We start from the raw sequence: 21,928 nt of genomic DNA on the forward strand, positions 1-21,928 counted from the left end.
GTTCCAAGCATCCTGTGGCAAGAAGTGGTAAATTGCAATAGGATTAATTCTCAGATCTTTTTTGAGCTGCACTGCACTAAAGGATTTACACTGCAGATGGCAGAAATGTTTGGCCCCAGCTTTTAGTGAAGGTACAACATCAGCAAAAGCAGTAAAACAACTTGAGAAGTAAATACTGCACTAGCACTGAGTTCTAGGCTACTGACATTGCACTGTGCTGAATGAGTGACTTTAAACTTACATTAGGTGTGTCTTCACCAGCTGCACGCAAAACAGATACCATAGTGTAGACTTCTACCCGTTGCTGCCTTGTTTTCTCTGAAACAATACTGTTGAAAAGTGGCAGTGCTGTGGATAAGCATGCTGCAATTGGCAAGGACAAGAGACAAGGTTAAGAAACATAAGAAGGCTTGAGTAAACTACAGATGTGTTAGCGTTAGGGCTTATTATTATTGTTGCAGTAAACACAGTTCTTGCAATATATACTTTTGTATAAAAGTATGATTCTTGCACAGTGCTATGAGTTGCAAGGTTTATGAATTGTTATGGAACAATTTTGTCAAACATCTCGCAGCTCTTCTACCTAGTAATATTTCATAAATGATTATTTGGAAATAAGCTTCCAAGTGAAGAGAAGTGTTATGATTTAATACAACACAATGAGATTTTGGTTATCTATATTGATTTAAGAAAAAAAAAAGTTTAAAGACAATCAGCAGTAAATCTTTATGAGCAGTGGTATTCAACATATTGTTAACTCTATCACTTTGATCCAATTTTGTAGTGAGATAATTGGAAGGGAAGCTCTTGTGCCTGCTCCAGGTGTTGCTGGCTCAGAAATGTATTTCTTCTTCTGTCCCAGGTTCTCCTGTCTAGCTCCTGTTTCCTCTGTACTTTTCTCAGCTGGGATTATATGCAGCCAGGGGTGAAAGTGAAGAGATGTTTACAATGTGCAGAAAAATGTCAGGGATACATAGAAAATGACAGATTTTCCTGTACTTTAAACAGTTACAGAATATTTGACTATGGAGGAAGTTTGACTTGACTTTTCAGGCTTGATCAGGCTGTAAGATATTTTTGGGTTTTGTCTTTTTTTTGTTTTGCTTAATTGCTATATAAACTGTCTTGAGGAGTTTTAAATCCATCAATTCGGTAGCTTTCCTATTGAAGAATACACTGAAATGAAAAGTAATCAGTTGTGCATAACTTCAGTGCAACTTTCTACAGCTCTGCATAAGATTTACCAAGATATAGAAATATTGTGAAATATAGCCTTGGTATGTTCCTTGCAGCAGAAAGTCTTTCTCTCCCCTAAAGCCAGTCTCGGCTACCTAAAATTTTATAGGTAATGTTGTTGAAATGAGATAATTCTGTAGCAGCAGAGAGATACAAGTATCTCAGCATGTTTGAAAGTAACTTTGTAGCCTATAGGTTGCAACTAAAAATGCTTACCTATAAATAAGAGGGTAAACTGTGTGTTGTAACATCAAATAATTTTAACTTAGTTAAAAAAATAATCACATCACCTTTCACATCCTTTAGAAACTTTAGGGGTAAGAGTCTGTGATGAAGCACAGCACTCATAGCAAACAGGGAAGCAGTCTGGGAAGTGATAAGCTGTCTTTGGGTTATCTCAGCCCTGGGCTGGAGCATCTGCTAAACTGACCTTGAATACAAAATGAGGAGTGAGCAGAGAAACAGAAGACAAATGGCTTTTTCAGTAATAGCTGTTTTGGAGGCTGAGTGGTCTGTACGCTCCGTACTGCTTTATGTTTCTGTCCTTACATGGCAAATGACTGCTTCAAGAAATAGTCTCATGGTTTCCCTCCTCACTACAGCCAGACTTTGCAGGTTGGAAATGAACTGGGGCCTTTCAGGGACTCCAGCTCTCTGCAAGCCTCTTGAAGTGGCTGGAAAGCAAGAGGATGAGAATCACACCAATGCATGGTATCAGCTGTTAAAAACTGTGGGTTTGGTTTATCTCTTGGCTGTTGAGGGTAGGTAGCTGCCCAGCGAAGCAATTATCCTCATCAGTTTCCAGTGTCTTCACTACAGTTTAGAACAATCCATATGACAATTTTAACACTGCAAAAAAGCAAGTTGACATTGACATACCTGAACTCTGACATGCACTTGCACTTCCTACAAAAAGATCATAGAATTGAATCAATATCAAAGAATCAAAAAGCCACATTGAGGTAATTTTTTGTTAGGATATAGCCCTAAATTTTAGGTCTATTTTTAAACAAACTTTAGGACATAACAGCTATTTGCTAGTGCTGGGTGACAAATGACAAGAACGGAGTGACCCAGTCTGCACATGAAACCTTTGTTTGTTATCTTGTTTTCCCTTTTGTGGTCTCTTCATATACCTTCATTTATCAGTAGTTAAGCTACTGAAAAAAACTAATGACGTCCATAAACCTTATTTATTTCCCATTTTTATAGCTTTTAAAGAAATAATGTGTTATTTCCTGGTTCACAGTTCTTCTAGAATATTCTTTTTGTAAATGTAAAATAATGTTAGTGTTGAATTTGGGTCTTGAGTGTTATTGCTTTGAGTGAGTTGAGCTGTTAGGAAAGACTGAAACATTTTTCTGTGTCCTGTGGACAAGCAGGATTCTAGGCACTTTGTGTTATGGTATCATATGCAGTTAGAAAATATTATTTTGATGAAATTGGACAGAGAACAAATCAGTGTGACATGGAAAATTAGTAATAAATTCCTCTCGTGTCTAAAAAGCTGGTCAGACTACCCTTGACTGTGTCTTGATGGTAACAAACCCATAGTTTTATACTGTGCTTTTATTAGGGTAGCCTTTTACAGTCATGTTACAAGGAGTCTGCCTGCATTTGCAAAATACATTTTGAGAATCAATATCTAGGTCTGTTTTGAAAGAATGCAAATGTCATGTCCTGCCTTTATATATTGTCTGTGAAATGTAATGAATGGTAACAAGAACAGCTGGCATTAGAAATAAATTGGAAGACTAAAATATATTTATTGAATATATAGACTATTTGGAGAGCAGCATATAAGAGTTGTGTGCTCATTAACCTATTTGCAAATGGCTTCAGTTAAATAAACTGTTCATTAGTATTCTTTGTGCAAAATCTTAGAAACAGTGGTTTAATAAGCAAGATGAGAACAAAATAGCACAAGTCTAGCTACTAATTTTACTAGCATTATATAACACAATAGAAATGTGACTGCACTATTAATGCAGGTTTGCCTTTGATGTGCTTGATGCATTTTTATTGTGAAAATCCCATGTGTCTGAAGTTAACCAACTGGAAAATTGAGAATGGGGCCTAAAAAGATGGGAAAAGTGGCCTTCCAGCTGAGGTAACTTCCTTCTTCCTTTTTGTGTTGTATCCACCATTGGAGATCTAAAGACCTTACTTAAAACGCAGTGTTCTCAAACAAGTGAACAGTGTAGACAAAGATGTGCTCTATTATGTAGACATAACCTACGTGCCTGTAGGTTACTTCTGAAGGCAATTATCTGTGGGGGAAAAAAAACCCAAGCCTTCATTATTTTCAGTAAGCTGTAATCTGTTTTTTTAGAAAGACAGGAATACTATATACTATCCTTTTGCTAATTTCCCAGTTCCTTGATAAATACCAGGGAAAATAATCCCTGACACTTTGTCATTTTTAACTGAAAACAATGATGACTAGCATATTAAATCTCCAGATTTGCTTTCTAGCCACCACTTAGCCTAAATGTGAGCTTTTTTCAGCTATATCTAGTAAGCACTCTGAAATATGTAAATGTACTGGGTCTGGCTGAGCCCCGCAGCAGCCCTCACAGTGCTGCACTTTGTACTGGTAGCTAGAAAGGTGGTGATAACGCACCAGTGCTTTGTCTACTGCCGGGCAGCACTTGCATAGCCCAAGGCTGTCTCTCCAACATTCCCCCCACCTGTCACCAGTAGACTGGGGGTGGGCAAGTTCTTGGGAGGGGACATAGCCAGGACAGCTGACCCAAATTGTTCAGTGGGGTATCCCATACCATGTAACGTCTGCTCGGATATAAAATCTAAGAGAAAGGAGAAGGAAAGGGGGGCTTTTGTTATTTACAGCATTTGTCTTCCAGAGCTATTGCTATGCGTACTGAAGCCCTGTTTCCCAGCAAGTGGCTGAATGTTGCCTGCTGATGGGAAGCAGAGGATAATATCTTTTATTTTCCTTTGCTTCCATGTGTGTGGCTTCTGCTATTGCTTCATTAAAATGCCTTTATCTTGACCCACACAGTTTTGTTCATCTGATTTTCTCCACTGCCCTGTTCTGCTGAGGAAGGGAGTGATGGAACAGCTTGGTGGGCACCTGGCATCCAGCCAAGGTCAACCCACCACAGTCTATATTAACCTCATCCTACCCTGCTGCCACAGGGCCATGAAGTCACATGCTTATGTGTTTCATTCATTCATCTTCTGTCATGATGCTTCTTTTAATCTACCTTTGGCCTTAAAGCTTCCACGAGACTTCACAAGATCTTTTCTTCTAGGGGCTAGAAAACAAAACAAACTTCCTTTAGACCTGTTAGCCAGGATACATCCAACACAGGGTAGCACTTGTGAGTTAGTAGTTGGAGTTTAGCCTTTTTTCGAGGTTGAACAAAGAACCAAGGCTTTGTTGGCTCTGAAGAGCTTGTGCATATATTTATATATATATATAATTACTTGGACGATGTAATTTTTACAGCTTTGACAGTATAAAAATAATTGAGAAATAATGATGCAAAGCAATAAAAGAAAAATCAAGAAAGAATTGAAAGAACTGTATTAAAGATTGCAATGAAAGATGGATTTTCATATAAAATTTTCATGAGTGCTCTGTTCATTAACTTACCATTATCATTGTTTTGATGAAGTGGAGTTTTAAATTTTATTAAATGTACAACCATATAGTTTTCGTGGTTTAAAAATTATGAGTCAGTGCTGCTCTTTTTTTATTTCTAATAATAAGGATTCTGACTGCTGCATGTAAGACTAGAAAAACACCTGCAGCAACCCCTAGTTATCTTGTCAGCTAGATAAATATTCTTGAATAAAAGTTGACTGGAGTACTTTGGATTAGATTCCCAAGACCAGCTGTTTTTTTTTGTGATCTGATTCTTGTCTCATTGTGGTAAAATGGAGATATAAAACAGTTGCTCTCAATAGTTACAGCAGAGTGACAGTATCCACTCCATGCAAATGACCTCATTTAGTGTCAAAGCATCATTTTAAATAAGTGCTGATTTGTTTTTCACTTAAATATAGAACAGGTAGTATTTGGGGGATTTGAGCATTTCTTTCAATATGAGACAATCAGGATGGGGATTCAACAGAACAAAACTAATTGGTTTTACAGAAGGACTAGAAAGCAGCAGTCCCCATTCCTGGTATTCAGAAAATAAAGCGGAATGTCTTGCTCTCTAGAATACTGGCTTTTGACCAGATGCTCTTTTTGGTGGGTTTGTCACCAAACAGTAAGCATGCATTCATGTTGCTGATAATGACCTTTCTATATATTGTAGAAAATATGGGTTTGTTGGAGCTACTCTGATGCCTGTTAATTTTACCACTGTTTGTTTTCATAGTTGGCTGTTTGTAAAGTTAAAATAATGTAATTCTATTTTTTTCAAAGAAAGAATAAAAGTTCCATAATTTATTATATTGTTCTCACAGTACTGCTTTTAGAAAGAACTGGTGAACCCCTTCAGTTCAAGCTGACATCTTTGTGTAGGATACAAGATCTAAGGAGGACTGGAGGTTATAGCTCTCTGTTTCTGCGATTTCATCTTTTCAGTTGGATCTATCAGGAGAATTTGAAGTTTTCCAATTCTTTAGCCTTTATTAAAGCCTGTGTCATGAGAATGAGTTATCATAGATTTTAATTTGCCTAATATAGATTTCTTTTCCCATTACACATTCATTTGACAGCACCTGTAATAACAGCAGAAATTGGGACTTCATTAATTCATACTTATAAAACAAAAAGATGGAAAGGGAAAGTACAAATGCTAATCAATTTTTCAGATACACTAAAGATTTTTAACATAAGCTGGCAATGGCCCAGCAGTTATCTTTCTTGTGGTGAGATTAGTAAAGGGAATGAAACACAGTAGAATGATTTTCTTGACAAGGGAGTATTATTGTTTGGCAGCCAGCTTGAGCAATGCAGCGAGCTGAACTTGAAACTTTGCACAAATTTGGTGTTTTTCTGGAGCATAAGTGCATATGTTCAAGCTACTCTTGTCTAGATTGCATTGAAGTCATCAGACACTTTTAAGTTACCTTACAAACTTCTAAAGCTCGTAATGTCAGGTAATGTAATATGATAGCATATGAAAGAAGATCCAAAGTATCTGTATTGATGCCACTTCCACGAAGATTTGTGTTTAAGGAGATACAAACCTATTTGAATCTAAATATTAGAGATAGAATCATAAATTCTCATAACATTTTTTTTAAATGAAATTTCATTAAAATATTGCCTCTTAAGTTCAATGAAATTCAGAAGCTTGCTACGTAACATGCAGGAACAGCTACATTCCTATCACTAGGAACTGGAAATAAAGCAGGAGTAGGAGACTTGTCAGTAATTTATCAGACCCGCTGAAGAAGTATCCTGACACCAGTACCAGCACAGTGTATTGGATTCTGTTTATAGATTCCTTCATTTATTTATTTATTTATTTTTCCTTCTTAGGCTTTGGAAGACCACGTATGGGACTTACTGCACGAAGCAGACAAGGCTGCAGAGGAGAACAAAGAAAACAGTCAGGTTTATGATGCCATGGCAGACACCCTTGGGGATGCATGGGATGCCCTCATCATTATGTTAGAGAAGCGACAGGCCCTTCTGGAACTTACTTCAGTGTTCTTTGAAAATGCTCTGGAGGTTAGTATTTAAATCAAATTACTCTTAATTTGAAACCTCCCACATCTTATAGGTACTCTGTCTACTGTAATTCTACCCTGTTATATATGTTCATTGCATTCCTAAAAGTTGAAGCAATTAAGAAAATAAAAATCTCTAGATACACCCTTCCTTTTCCACCTTCATGATAATTCAGTATGAAACTGAACATAAACCATGTAGACTTTAAGAAATATCTTGGTCATGATGTCTCCAATATTTGTAGTTGACAGAAAATGACAGTGAGCTGGACCAAAACCTGAAATACGTACTTCAGTGGCTATGGACATTCTGCAGAATATCTTTCATTTCTTATGATTATTTGGTTTTGAAACAACTAAATTTTCAAATGCCTTCACTAATGCTTACCGAAGATTGGCCACTGAAGGTTTTACACCAAAATATCCATACAGCTATTGTAATTATGCAAACTAAACATTAGTCTAACTTGCCAGTCCTTCACCTGAGACTTCCATGTGCAGATGTGCACATAAGGACAATTGTGTGAGCCCAGAGACAGATTTCAGTGTGTTTGCCCATTTCTCTGTATCTCTTACTCTAACTCACTGATACACAGGGAGCTAAAGCAGAGAGGGATTCCATGCACTGCAGGTGTGTGCTCTCTCTGTGTAGCCTCATATTCAAATCTCCCCACATCCCTGGAGCTTTGAAGAGTTTATTAATTCTCCCTGAATTATTAATAATTTAGTTTCTACAACAGCCCAGTGCTACCTATAAGTTACAGAGGCAACCATTCTACTGCTAACTGTCCTAAAACCTCCAAGATCAACAATCTACTAATTATTGTGTCCTGGCAATGTGTATTATACAAAGAAATTAGTAAGAGCTGGTATAAGTATCACTGTGATAAATTCTGTACTACCAAGAGTTGACCTAGTGCAGCCTAAATCCATAAGCGGTTAGCTGAACAGGATTATATCATATAAACAAAATGCAGCAGCTGAAGCACAGCATAGATCGCGCCCATTACATATAGAAGGGAGGAAGAATTGCAATAACTATTTAAATAGGAGTTGCTCAAACTCCTTATAGAAAGGCTTTCCTTTAAATGACAGCTTATGATTATGGACATCTTTTTTGTACTGTGATAAAACACAAAACTTATCTCAGGAATAGTATTTAGTGAAAATCAAAACTGAAATCTCAAATATTGATACCTAATGGATTTCTTTTATAGCATGCAGGTCAAGTGGAGAAAAATTGGAACAACAGAAAAGAAAAAAAAAAAGCAGAGTGCTTGCTTTTCTTCTTCCTTAATTTCACCATAGGTTTCAACATCTTTGCTTATACCAAAACACAAGTTTGAACTCTACTGGTTTCTTCAATCTTGGAATGAAGCAGTATAATTGATAAAGATTGGCTAAGATGCAGAATATGTCTAAAGTGTATCTAAGCTACTCATACTTGGAATTGTTCCTGCAAAGGTGGAAGCCAAATAAACAATCCCAATCTTAGTTTTAACACTTTCAGCAGATTACCAAATTCAGTCCAGATCTCCCTAAAACATAGCATGTTTCAATATTTAAAATACGGAACCCATGGAAAAATGAGCTGTAAAAGAGTAACCCAACTTCAGTCTTCATTATAGACATGCTGTTTCCCCACTATAATTAATTACTGTGTTTTACTGCAATATTAGTTAGCTTAAATTTGCTACTCATTTCTGCCTTCACAAGATTGCTTTGAAGTTGCATCTCTGTCTTTGTTGCCCTTAAGTGTTTGGGGTTTTTTACTTCAATACTTTAACATTAGAAAGAAGTTCTGGGAAGGAAGAAGTTAAAGGCTTCATTCATGTTAAATGATTTTACTGAAGGCATTGAAATTAACAGATTCTTTCCTAAGAATTTATTTTCAGTGGGTCTGAAGGCTATGTAGGAAAGCTGATACATAAAGTGACAAACTGTAATTACAGGGTATGTCAATTGAAATTTGGGTTCCTTCTGTCAATGAGAACCTCAAAAACCAGAAGATGCATAGAAGCCACAAAGCATCTGTATCTAGCAGTCACTAAAAATGCTTTTTTCCAAGAACTTACAAATTCTTATGAACTTTCGCTATAATAGAGGTTATGATGGAGCTCTGCAGAAGGAAATCGTACTGTGCTTCTTCCCACCCTTTGTTTTCTTAATGCAGTTTGCTGTTAAAATTGACCAAGTTGAAGATTTTGTGAAAAACACCCAGGAGTTTGACAATATTGACTCCCTGAGAAAACTCCTTCTGCAACAAGAGCATCACACAAAAGGTACAAACAGTATTCTACTCCTGATGGTTTGTGATTTTGTGCTGAATCCTTGAAGGATGATTTTACTTTTCCTGTGTGTATTTTAAAAAGATAATATTAGAACAAGTGTTCCATTTGGAAAAATATAATGGTGAAATAACTCTTTATCAGGCCTCCTGAAAGACAAGAAACTCCTGTTTTTGAACTAGGCTTGTTGCAGGTGAGCTCATGGAAACTAAAGTCACTTGTTAGCTCTTGGTGACTGGAGAAGTGGAGGTAATCCGCTTCTGCATTTTCCCTAGGTGCTCCATATGAAAGATGGAGGTTTAGGGTGCTTTGCCTTGAGTTACCAGTACACGTACTCAGCTGGGAATATGAATGTTTCAGCTGTTTGCTGCCTGTTGTTGGTTGCTTCACTAGCACCTCCTTGCAAATATTCCTTTCTTACACTTTTCTTTGTGCCTACCCTGCTTCTTATTCTGGCTTGGGTCCCCTTTTTCCTTCATTCAGTACCTAAAATTTTTCCCTTTTCATTTGAAAGACCTATAAATATTGATTGTTGTCTGTTCAGTAGATTTTGTACTATGTGGCTTTAAAGAGCTGTAACAGACACCTGACTAGTAGGTCATTAAAGTGGTACATATACGTATGTGTCTACACTGTTATACTTTTGTATGTTTATATAAACGCTGTCCAAACAGAAACATCTTAGGATATGTACCTTCTAAAGTAAGTATTTATAATCTGTTCATGCAATGCATTAAAATACATTATGCTCAAAAATGCAAATATATAGGTAGTTTTAAAAATACTTATATAATAGGTAGTATTTGAAATACGTCGCTAGAATTACAGAACACATTGTTTTTTTCCCTATGAAATTCTGTTCTTACAGAGCTTTTGGAAAAGTCACTTGCACTTTTAAACAAAAGCCAAGAGCTAACTGAATTCATAGAAGAATTCAAATGTGAGGGGCCAAATGCAAATCCAGAGCTGATGCAGGGAGCCCACAGCAGCTGCTTGAAAATTGACAATCTTCTTGAAATGCTACAAGACAGGAGGCGGCAACTGGACAGATTTCTTAAACATCAGCGCCAAGGACTGGAGCAGGTTCTGCAAATTTGTTTGTGGCACCAACAAGAGAACCAGGTAAGACACATAATATTAAAGGAAGTCACAGTAAAAAAATAATCTGGCAATTGTTTTACAGTAGAGACTATTAAAGAATAGGAGCTTAAATTTATATATTAGGCCAATATAACCCTGGTCCAATTCTGTTTGAGACTCTAGCTTTTGAATATTTCACTTTGTAGCTATAACATCTTCATAATTTATTTTAATGTAACTTCTCTGTCTTCAAAAACACCATTTCCATGGATCCCTCCCAGTTATCAAATGTGGTGCTTCAAACTAAACTAGATTCCTTTAAAATTGAATTCCCAGCACAAATAAACCTCTAGCCACATGAGCTATGTGTAACTGGTAATAGCAATTGCATCTGCAGCAGGCTGTTTCTGGAAAAGTCAATTAAAGGGAAGGTGTGGCATAGTTAACCAGTTGGTGTGTATTGAAGATACATCATGACTTCTGATTTATGATACAAAGTCCTTGACTTTTGTTCTTTATGTCCTTTCAGAGCTTAGGTCTTTAAATATTTAAGTCTTATGCTTTCTTTTCCTCTTTCCAGTCCTACTGGTCTTTTTCCTTTTCATTCCTCATCTCCCAGTATTCGGATGAGAAAACTTTTACCTCTTTATGCTCCACATTATCAGAGAAACTTCTGCAATTCAGACTCTCTGCGTCTTTGGATATTAACTATGCTGAGAAGGAGGAACCTAAGCAAATTTAACTGCCAGAGTCTAACAAGACTAAAGCTGAATTATTTTCAGTGTTTTGTAAATAGGCAAAAATTTTGTATGGACCTATGACAGTACAGTCCTGATTGTGAAACCTCTTAAGTTTCATTCTTTGCCTCCAAAATAGTTTCCCCCTCTATCAGAGGAAAATGTTAGAAACTGTTAGTGGTAGTCTATCCTGCGGGCACTAACTTTGCCTGTGAGGTTGTTTAAGATGAGAAACACTGTATTCGACAAGCACAACTCTCTAATTTTGCTTAGAGACAACAAAATTGTTGAGGTTTCCAAGGAAGCCAACAGCCTTACTTTTGGAGCATTCAGTATCAGTGGCTGCCAGAAAAAGAGCAAGAATCACTTATTTAATGATTATATAGAAAAAACCAAACCCAGATAAAACTAGTATGATCTTACACAAGTGTCGTAATCTCAGTATTTAGTTACAAAATAGTAGCTGATAAAAATAATGAAAAACAGGAGCTACGGTATAGGAGGCTGTGTTAGTTTTTGTGTAAACCATTAGAAACCACCTAGTACTTGTTTAGACATCATGTTATTGCTGCTGTTGTGTTTCGATTTTTTTTTAGTATCACCACATAGCCATACCATAAAAGAAAGATCCTCAAAAAGAAATGTTGTTTCAATAGAATGTATTTTAATAAATATACAACAGCTACAACTGAACTTTCAGTGTCACCCTAACTCACTATATTGGAAATATGTCCTATTTAATCTAGAACAACGATCTTTTCTCTACATTAAAAAGTGTTAGATGCTACTACAATTACCTGATCATGGTAGCGTTATTCCATAGTATACAAACATAAAGGAACATTCAAAATGGAAATATTTTGTAAATACCTTGCTTTTGAAAAGTAGGGGATAAATATGTGCACTCCTTTTTGGAGCCAAGCATACTTTAAAAAAAAAATTAAAACCAAATAAAAATCACATTGCCTGAGATGATAAATGTCACGATTTCATAAAATTTACTGGGGAATTCTACTTATCCTCATCACATAAGGAATAAATATTTGGGAGTAACCAGCTAGAATTCACCTTCTGTTAAGGTGGGATTGAAAACACTGTGCAGGGAATTTTTGGGGTGTTTGTTTCCATCTCCTCTCAGGTAAGAGTACTTACTCACATTAGAGTAAGTACAGAAACTGTTTTCTACTGGCAAGTTTCCTGATGATCTGAAGAGAGTGACCAGTATTTAACTACCTGTTAGTTCATACCTGCATCCAGTTTGAGGCTGGTATACACACAGAGTGGCAAATTCAAAGACTTAAAAATCATGTTTATCAGAATATACTTGTTTAGTATCTGCATTGGAGTCAAACCTGGTATAATGTACAATTTGTACATTTATAGACAATTTGCATTCATCATGGACAAAAAATATATTCACATGTAAACATAGGAAAATTAACTTTTAGAGACTTCATGTAAAATTTTTCTCTGGCCTCTAACACATTATGCATATATTTCTGAGTGATGACAGAAATCAAACTCTAAGCCTCGCAGCACATCTGAAAAATAATATTCCAATCTCACATACATGAATTGAAGTCTTCCTGACATCTAATGGTGTTACACATGCAAGGACAGCGTAATGAACTCCCACTGACATTTAATGGGAGTTCAGGGTTTACAGAGAAAGTAAAGTACTGGAAATGAGCTCTGCTTGTGTGAAAATCTAAGAGTGGATTTTTGCTCTTTGTGTTGTCTGTTTTGCTAGTCATAATTATGTAATGCAGAAGGCTGCATGATCTGTGGGTTGCTTTTTAAAAAGAAAAGGCAAGCAGCTGTAAAGTTCACTAGCTATTACCAGGTTCTGAAGAGCTAAAAATGCAACACCTTCCTTTGATCTCTAATTGGAATGTGATGATCTGATAGTCATGATTGCAACATGTAATGTTTCTTTGTTTGTATTTTCAATATGTGAAAGTATACTTATTTTATATTTAGAGAAGGTTATCTGACCTTCCCTTATGGAAATCTCAGCATCATATTTTCTGATACTCTCTTTCATTAATGAAAATCAGAGGTAGATTGGCCTATTTTGTGTGTAATTAGTTATCGTTGGAAGAAGATTTATGAAAGTAATTTTTCTTAATCGATCCAATCATGCATATACGAGACAATTAAAATTATTCATGCTGCTTGGTCACTTCAAGGGCAGAGATAAGAGCTGAGTAAAACTCAGGGGACAGGTGAGTACACCCACGTTTGCTGTCTGGACAGATATATGGGGAACAAAGTATCTTGTTATGTCACAGTTCCCTTTTTTATTTAATTTTTATTAAAAGTAATTTAATTGACATAAAAAATCAAGTAGTACAGCTCAGTGAACCAACAGATGTCATCGTATTCCACCCAAAAAAATGCAGGACATTCTTCTTTGCTTGTAACCTTTATGCAGAAAATTGATAGATTTATGATCTTACTTGCCTAGAGGAATTTCTGTATGGTAGGTTATGGAAAGGTTCTGTTGTTTCTTTGCTTGAAAGCAAATTTCTATTATGAAAAATGGAGATTTCATTTTAACATCTGATAATGAGGATCTGCAGATCCAAATGTGTAAATGCACATATATGAGGAGAAATCCATAGCAGCAGCTAATGTGTAGAGAATTGTCTAAACATGGACTACACCTACTGGTGGTGTGCTCTTTGTTGATTATTTTTTCCAATAGCTGTACTCAGCTAATGTTGTTACTGCTAGCAAGAATGAAAACATTGAGTTTATCTCAGTTTGGAGACAAATCTGAAGATTGTAATCTCATGCATAAAACTACCTGAATCACCAAAACGTTGTATAAGGTTCCCCTGTGAAGCTTTGACTTCATGTCTGGCTCCAGTACATTCTGCAAAGGGTTTTTTCATAAATATAAAACCCATGTTTTATGTTTATATACAATGAGTGCTAAGGCATTTAGACCTACATGGATTTAAATTATTCAAAACTCTATGGGCAGATTAGTTTAAGATTGCCTCTCTGATAGCTACTCCTGGTGCAGCGACGGTGCCAGTGAGCTTAGCAGTGATTTTGCCACTGTCTTAATTATGGTCAATGCTTCTCCTCTTGTGTATTTTCAGATGTCTGATCTCCTGTTTCTCCAGACAGATGACTTAGTTCCTTTTACTACTCTTGCATATATGGACCAACCTCATAGGATTCCCACACTTTCATCCTATGTAAAAAAAGCCCCACACCTTGAAACCAAATGAGTTTCTGATATCCTGTCAATCTCATTCCATTGTTGGTCAGTCATAATCTTTCCTAAAACTATATGTATTCTTGTTAAAGTACACATGCACCTTCATGGATTACTTGGTATTAGTATTTCACATTTGGAAATGTTTCCTTCAAAATTGAAATGATTACTCTCATTAGCTAATATTCTAAATAACTTCTGCATTTGGGAACATTGTGTAAACAAAGCCATTTCTTTAAAAAAGGAGGGAAAAAAAAAAAAAGCACACAGTGCTTTCATCTACATAGGCAAGGAACTTCACAAATGAAAAAGACTATTCCAGTACATTGGAAAGTGCAATGCTTTTGTTGACTGGTATACATAACATTTAGTGGTGTTTGGTGTTTTTATTGTGTTTTGTTTTGGTGGGTTTCTTTTGTTGGTGTGGTTTTGTGGTTTTTGTTTTGGTTTGGTTTTTGTTTGCTTTGTTTTGTTTTGTTTTGTTTTTAAATTTCCAGGGTCTTTTTACAGTCCTTCACAAACATGGTGTAACAAGTCAGTAGCAGCCACTCTGGGACAATGCAATACTGATATTTGGTTGTTTTTCCATAAAAAAATATTTTTATAATTTCTCTTCTTTATAAGGCTGTAGTTGATCATAGAGAAATCACTAAAGCCCAGACTTTTAACTGAAGTGCTGTATATTTCTTTAACTATGTGTCTATGGTCCCATTTTGCCCTAACTTGCTATTTATGGAATTAGACAGGGATGCTTCACTAGCAGTATTGTGAAGATGAATGCACTGAGGATTAGGGAAGGGCTTAGGCAGTATTCTCATGAGGAGACTGAAATGTCCCCAAGGTGAACCAATGTGGATCTGTGTTGTCATGCTGCCGCCTTCAGATCCTGATGATAAAAATATTGAGATTTAAGATAGTAAAGCATCAGCCACTCAAATACAGTAATTATTGTAATGAAAAAAACCAAAACCAAACACCTGTCTGGTATTTAATGAGGTAATCTTATTGCGGATGCAGTAGAGAAATTACTTGCGGGCACCTCATCCTGCAGCTCAGTGTGTCAAACTCGGTAGCTTGGGCTGCTCAAGTGCAAACGGCCTGAGGTAAGCTCAGCCTTAATTTCTGGCATCTAAGTATGTGTGTTTTAATACATGCAGGAAGAAAGGGTGTGAAAAATCAGTTTTTCCTAGTGGGAATAATTTCTAGAAAGAAAAGCTTATTACTTCTTAATTTCTCCGCTGTATTTGCTCCTTCTCTCTCTAGTCTCACGTTACTGTCAGCTTGTTCCAGAGGTTTGGTGGAGCCCAGGGCAACGTATTTGTATACGAACTTTGAACTGGTGCTGCCACAACTGCCCTACCGCTGAAAATTCCCGCGGGCGGGCTCCCGACTCTTGCAGGCGTGGGCAGGCTCCAGGCACTGGACACAGCCAGTTCCATCCGGCTTCACAACAGCCGCGCCATAGGGCACAGCTGAGCCCCTCAGCAGAGCTGGTGTGGTGCCTCTGGTAAAACGCATTGAGGAAAAGGTAAAACACTGCGCAGACATGGGGAGGGGGAAGAATAGGAAACAATTCTGTGGTCAGTGAAGAAGGTGGGGGAGGGAGCTGCTTTAGGTGCTGGAACAGGTATTCTCCGGCAGCCCATGGAAGTTTTGGAAGAGAGCGCACCACAGCAGGCCTTTCCCTGCAGCCTGTGGAAAGGGCTGCGTCAGTGCGGGTATTTACACAGCAGCTCATGGAGGAGTCCACACTGGAGCAGTTGGGATAGCTCCCGAAGGAAGTGTGGCCAGAGAGAACCCATGCTGGAGCAGGGCATCCTGACAGAAACTACACCCCTGGGAGAGCCTGTGCTGGACTCGGGGAAAGGTGTGAGGAAGGAGTGACTAAGGGAAACTGTTAGTCGGTGAGGGAGAGTAGGGAGAGGAGGTGGGAATGAAGGAGTGAAATTGAGCCTGAAGAAAAGGGCTAGGTAAAAGGAAGGTGGCTTAGTTTTTGACTTTATTTCTCCCCAAATGTATAATTGGCAATAAATTAATTTCATTTTCCCCAATTTAAGCCTGTTTCACCTGGGATGGTAACCGCTAAAGCAATCTCCTGGTCTTTGTCAACCCACAAGCTTTTTCATTTTTCCATACCCTGTTCTGTGAAGAAGGAAGAGCGAAGAGGGTGGCTGGCAGCTGGCCAAGGCCAGCCCATCACAACAAGGCAAGCTAAGCTGTTGGCTTGCTGCCTCCTCCCACCTCCCATTTGTTGAAAAACATGCTTCTCCTGAATTGTCAGTTGGAAATGTGGGAAGGCAGTGGAAAACCATAAGCATAAAAACCACCTGGAGCATAATTAGTGCAAAATGAGCAGTTTAACAACCTGAGAAAAATATTGAAGAGCCTTGATTTCTGATATGGATTATTCATTGCAAGCAGAGCAGTTAATTGCTGTAAATGAATGATATAATCGTAATTTTTGAATAACAGGAGTGATTTTTAGATTTCAACCAAGCAAGGAAAACCACTGTCTCTTTGATACAGGTATATTAACCTTTCCCTTTCCCTATCGCTCCACCACAATCACTGGAAGTAAGATTCTGTGGGTTTCTTTCTTAAAAAGCAGTTAAATATTCCCAGCTCTTGATTAAAAACTAAGTTAGCACAAATCACTCAGAGGTAGTAACTGTGGTGGAAGCTTACTTACTAAAGTCACTGTAGTAGAAGGAAACATTGCCAAGTGGTAAAGGGGTGAATACTATAACAGGGTTGAAGAATAACTACTTCTGCCTAGCATTACAGAAATACTGGTTTGTTTGGTTAAGCAGATACATGATACAGAGAACAGTCCTAAATTACACAGAAATTTTTCTTTCTGTTTTAGCACAGTTTTTATTGTCCATTTCATTAAATTGCATTTTGGTGGACCTATAATAAATGTTCTGTGAAGATATGCTTCCAGGAAAAATGTTTCAGTGAGTACCTACACATCTGGAGGATATGCTCAAGAAATAACAGCTTGGTAGTAAAATAATTTGTTTACTTCCTGAGTTCAATAGAACTCTTGAAATAATATGCCCAATTTTTTATTTGTAACTGAAAATGTTTCCAACATATTTTAAAGGCTCTTTTATTTTTTGAATTGCTTAAATGCATTGAAAATAGCTTCTCTGTGAGCAGATAAAACAAAAAATTCCATAGTGTGCTATTAAAAACTGTACTATGTAGAGTATGAAGTAGTTCTTAGTATGCCATATATGATTTATGTACAGTAGTGATCTTCCAGACTGAAATGATTGGAGGAAGTCTCCTTCATACTAATAACTCATTCTGACTACTATTTTAAAATGCAAAGTTTCACTCAGGAATTCCTGCCATGTGCTGTTTACAAAGTGAGAGGTACCTACTGTGAATCATGCAGAAATAAATGCAACTTGTTTTGTGCAATTTAGAAGATATACTTGTATATGGCATATGTTTGCTGTACATACTTGCTAAAGTCTACTAATATGTAATAAAGCTTATTCCACATAATGTTATTTCAGTAGCTTAACTGGGTTTTTCAAGCCAGGGATGGAGAGGTTCCATTAGGTCATAATGCTCATTTAGTCTTTTTTGGGTTGGGGTTTTTTTTTTTGGGTATTCTAGCAAAAGTACTCATACTGATAGTCTTACTGTACTCAAAGGGATATTTTTTTATTCTAGGGAAAATGTGCAATATCTTTGTGTTATGGGTTATAAGATGTGTTTATTCTGTGTGTGACTGTTGTGAAATATAACTTGGTTGTTTGGTTTTTTTTACTGTGTTAATTTATGATTTGGTCATACTTGATGAATACATTTGTGTCTATTTTGTTATATATATTCCAGAACGTGTTTGTTTTGACTACAGTCCTTTCCTTCTGCATTTATTAGCATTCAAATAATACAAATGCAAACATTTGAATAAAAGAATGATCATTAGGCATGAAAAATGAAAATGAAAATTATGGCTTCTTTGTAGAAAACTGTTTACAGTACAGCTGTCTTGCACATGTTTAAAGAATGGACAGTCGATTCAAATTTTTCACTGACTGATTTATTTTTATTATTTATTTAGGTAATATCTTGGTATAAGAAGAACATCAGAGATTATTTTCACAAGCAAAACTTAGGCTCATCTCTATTGGAAAATGAAGAGTTACTTCAAGAGCTTGAAGAAATGGAAATAAAATTGAAAGTAAGAAATAAGAATTGATTGGTGAAGCTGTTTTTAAAAATGAGTAGCAATATGTGAAATAGGGCATTTTATAAGCACATATAGGAGTAGATACCTGGTATGTTCACATAGGTTATATATTTCTGTCTGTATAAATGAGATTTTTTTCATTTTACTACTTTTAATGCAGGCCTCCATGTTTCTCTGGTTTTCTCATTTAAAACTTTAAAAACTATCGATAAGGTAAAAGAAGAGTAAACCTTGATGTTGTTCTGCTGGTTTTTCAATTTAGTGATCAGAATAATCCTTGATGTTGTTTTGTTGGTTTTTCAATTTAGTGTTCAAGTTCCAGACTGGTAGTTTACATATTAAACCATGCTGCAAAAAATAGAGAAGCAATTTTATTAGAATATTACCAAATTTTAATGTTTCTAAAGGATGAAAAGCCAGCCACTTCTACCATAATTTATTGTCACTGGCCTGTGTACATGATTGGAGGAGAAATCTGCCCATTTATTTCTTGAGAATAAAAGTAATTGAAAATATATTTTCATTGTGAATATCAGTTTCCACAGAATATGCTGTTATCCTCCCTCATAAAACCAAATGGGATTAAAGAAAATCTTGATATAAAAAAATAATATTTATATGGTGTAAATTACATATATTTAGAACCTTTTTTTAGATACCTCAGTTGTGGTATCATCAGGTAAGTGCTGTTGCCTGGTCAGGATTATTGCTCTCTGTATCATTTTCAAGCAATTGCATTTGGATAACCCAGATGAAAAAGCAGGCCTTTTTCATCCAAAAAACATTCCAACAAAACAAATGCATTTTTAAAGACTATTGTGCGATAGCGACTAATATGCGTGTGATTGTTCAGTTATAGTTCTTTTTAAGCTCTGTAGTTGAATGTCACATTTGCCTGTTTGCATAATTTACAGCTTACTGCTTCAGGGTTGTCATGTAAGCAGAATACAGTAATATTTCTGATGCTGCTGCAAGCAGCATGTCAGAAAACATACTTTCTTCACCTCGGGATCATGGAATCACAGAATCATTTAGGTTGGGAAAGACCTTCAAGATCATCAAGTCTGACTGTTAAGCCAGGACTGCCAAGTCCATCACTAAACCATGTTGCTAAGTACCACATCTATGTGTTTTTTAAACACCTCCAGGGATGGTGATTCCACCACCTCCTTGGGCAGCCTGTTCCAGTGCTCGACCACCCTTTCAGTGAAGAAATTCTTCCTAACATCCAATCTAAACCTCCTCTGGTGCAACTTGAGGCTGTTTCCTCTTGTCTTGTTGCTCGTCACCTGGGAGAAGAGACTGACCCTGACCTGCCTACAGCCACCTTGCTGGAAGTTGTAGAAAGTGATGAGGTGTCGCCCTGCCCTCCCTGAGCCTCCTTTTCTCCAGACTAAACTTCAGTTCCCCCAGCCACTCCTCATAAGACTTGTGATCTAGATCCTTCACCAGCTTTGTTGCCTTTCTTTGGGTACACTCCAGCACCTCAATGTCTGTTTTGAAGTGAGGGACCCAAAACTGAACACGTCATTTGAGGTGCGGCCTCACCAGATGATGACTAGGAAAAATTAAATTCTGCTGCAAAGTCTGAACAGACCTTTGGCGCAGGAAAAGCAGAACAGTGCAAGAGTAAGATGGGGAGTGTTTCCAGAGAAATAAGGACCCACAAAAGTATTTGAGATGTCCTAAAGTATTGCTGAATTTTAGAACTAGCCAAATGATCATAATCTTCTCCACATTCCACGCTGAAAGGCTATTCTTGTAATTTGCTGTCTGAATTGGAAATGATGCTGCAAGTGCAGAAAGGAGAACAGTATGCATTTTCATTTTGTATAATAAACTTTTTCATGGTTGAGCATCCATAAACTAATTTACAGCGATAATACTTATTACAGTTTCATCTAGCAATTCTTCTCCCATACGTTACGTAAAAGGTCATTCATATCATCTTACTGAATTGCTTTTTTCTTCTTAAAGTCATTTAAAAGTTATTAGCATTAAAATTTTTGCTTACGTATCCATGTAAATTATGATTTAGGGCATCTTACCTTTAGCCTTCTGCGGTTCTTACTAGCAGCATGGTTTTTTTTCAGGCTTGTGCTGGAGATTTTTGAAGGCAGAAAATGTTCAAGATTTACTTAAAGCCACAATAATTTTACTTCATCAGTTTTAATACTCTTGAAAAATACTTGATTGATTAATGAACCTCGAAAGAGCTCATTTCCCTGGGCCAAATGGCATAGTGAAAGCAAGACTACTGAGAGGAGAAGTAAGGATAGTTACATGAGCTAAGGAGTCACATTGAGTATAGGCATGCACAATACAATGTGTCTTTAATAGGTAAGAGGAATTCACATGCATTTCTTGACAAAATGAATAGTCGAGGTATTAGCAGGCTTTGTGTTCCCTTCAGGACTGACTGACAGATTGTGTGCATTTAACATGTAGAAGGCTGAAGGACAGAAAAAACTGACAAAGATTTTTTTCCACTGAATTTGTGTGTGCTGTTGATGGAAAGTGTAGGCTTTTTATGTGTAGAAACTTTTCCTTACAAATAGATAGCTGACATTAAAATTGTTGCTAGCTATTTTATAGAAAATTGAACCAAGTAATGATCAAAATGGGATAGCGAATGAGTCTAACTACATTTAATACCCTTAAAGAGAATGCAAGGTTGTAACATTCATGGAATATTTTAAACTAAATTATTATAATGAATTTTTTTTTTGAGCTTGTGTGAAAAGTTAAGAGAAGAAAATTTCCTCAGTATGAATGAGGCAGAGTTTAACTTGTGCTTTAAGTTCATGTGAAAGCTGCTGTTGGGCACCCTGTACCAAACAGATGTATGAGTGTTGTTACAGTGAAATTCTCTTACAGGAAATCATTTCAAAGTTGAGCTATTTTCTTAGAATTTAGCCTTGACTCCTATAATTGTAATTTACACATTATGATGCACTAAAACAATTCAGAACTTTTTTGGTTTTCTGTATCTGCTTCTAAGCTAACTATAGACAATTTCCTTTCCTGTTACATTTAAATATGCATCTTTCATTCTTGCATAAAATATTATTTTTAATTATTATACAAATAGCTTATGACAACAAAATGAGGATGCACGTATTCAGCTGCACTCTTTTGCCTCTTTTCGGTTAATTATTATCAGTCCAAGTTAAAAGCTCCCAGCTGCAGTGTTGTTTTCTAATTCTCATTAACATCTATATGTTTAAATTTAAGTAAAATTTTGGTTGGAATCTGACCATGGAATGCATTTGGTACCAGTCATTCCAGCTGCAAGTATTGGAAGATGATGACACTGTGGTGCTGATACAATTGGATGTCAGGGTCTACACGTTCATAAATAGGCCAATTAAACTGTGTGTGTGGAGAGACATCCTTACTATTTTTTCCCAAGATAAATTCTTCAGGTAAAGAGGAACAAATATAGTGCAGCAGACTGTAATTACACTCGAAATCCTCATTCTTTCTGATAATT

At 36.6% G+C, this 21,928-nt stretch overlaps 1 protein-coding gene across 1 annotated transcript in view; it reads left to right on the forward strand.

The window, feature by feature from the left end:
* The window catches only part of CCDC141 (coiled-coil domain containing 141), a 121,324-nt gene that overhangs the window by 32,908 nt on the left and 66,488 nt on the right, over positions 1–21,928 (forward strand). Inside the window, exons 3-6 of the mRNA XM_080399189.1 lie at positions 6,701–6,892; positions 9,065–9,173; positions 10,048–10,301; positions 18,307–18,426. Of these exons, the coding sequence (XP_080255315.1) occupies positions 6,701–6,892; positions 9,065–9,173; positions 10,048–10,301; positions 18,307–18,426 (675 nt within the window). The remainder of the gene's footprint in view (positions 1–6,700; positions 6,893–9,064; positions 9,174–10,047; positions 10,302–18,306; positions 18,427–21,928) is intronic.

This window comes from Falco punctatus, assembly GCF_963210335.1.
Source record: "Falco punctatus genome assembly, chromosome: 8".
Lineage (NCBI taxonomy): Eukaryota > Metazoa > Chordata > Aves > Falconiformes > Falconidae > Falco > Falco punctatus.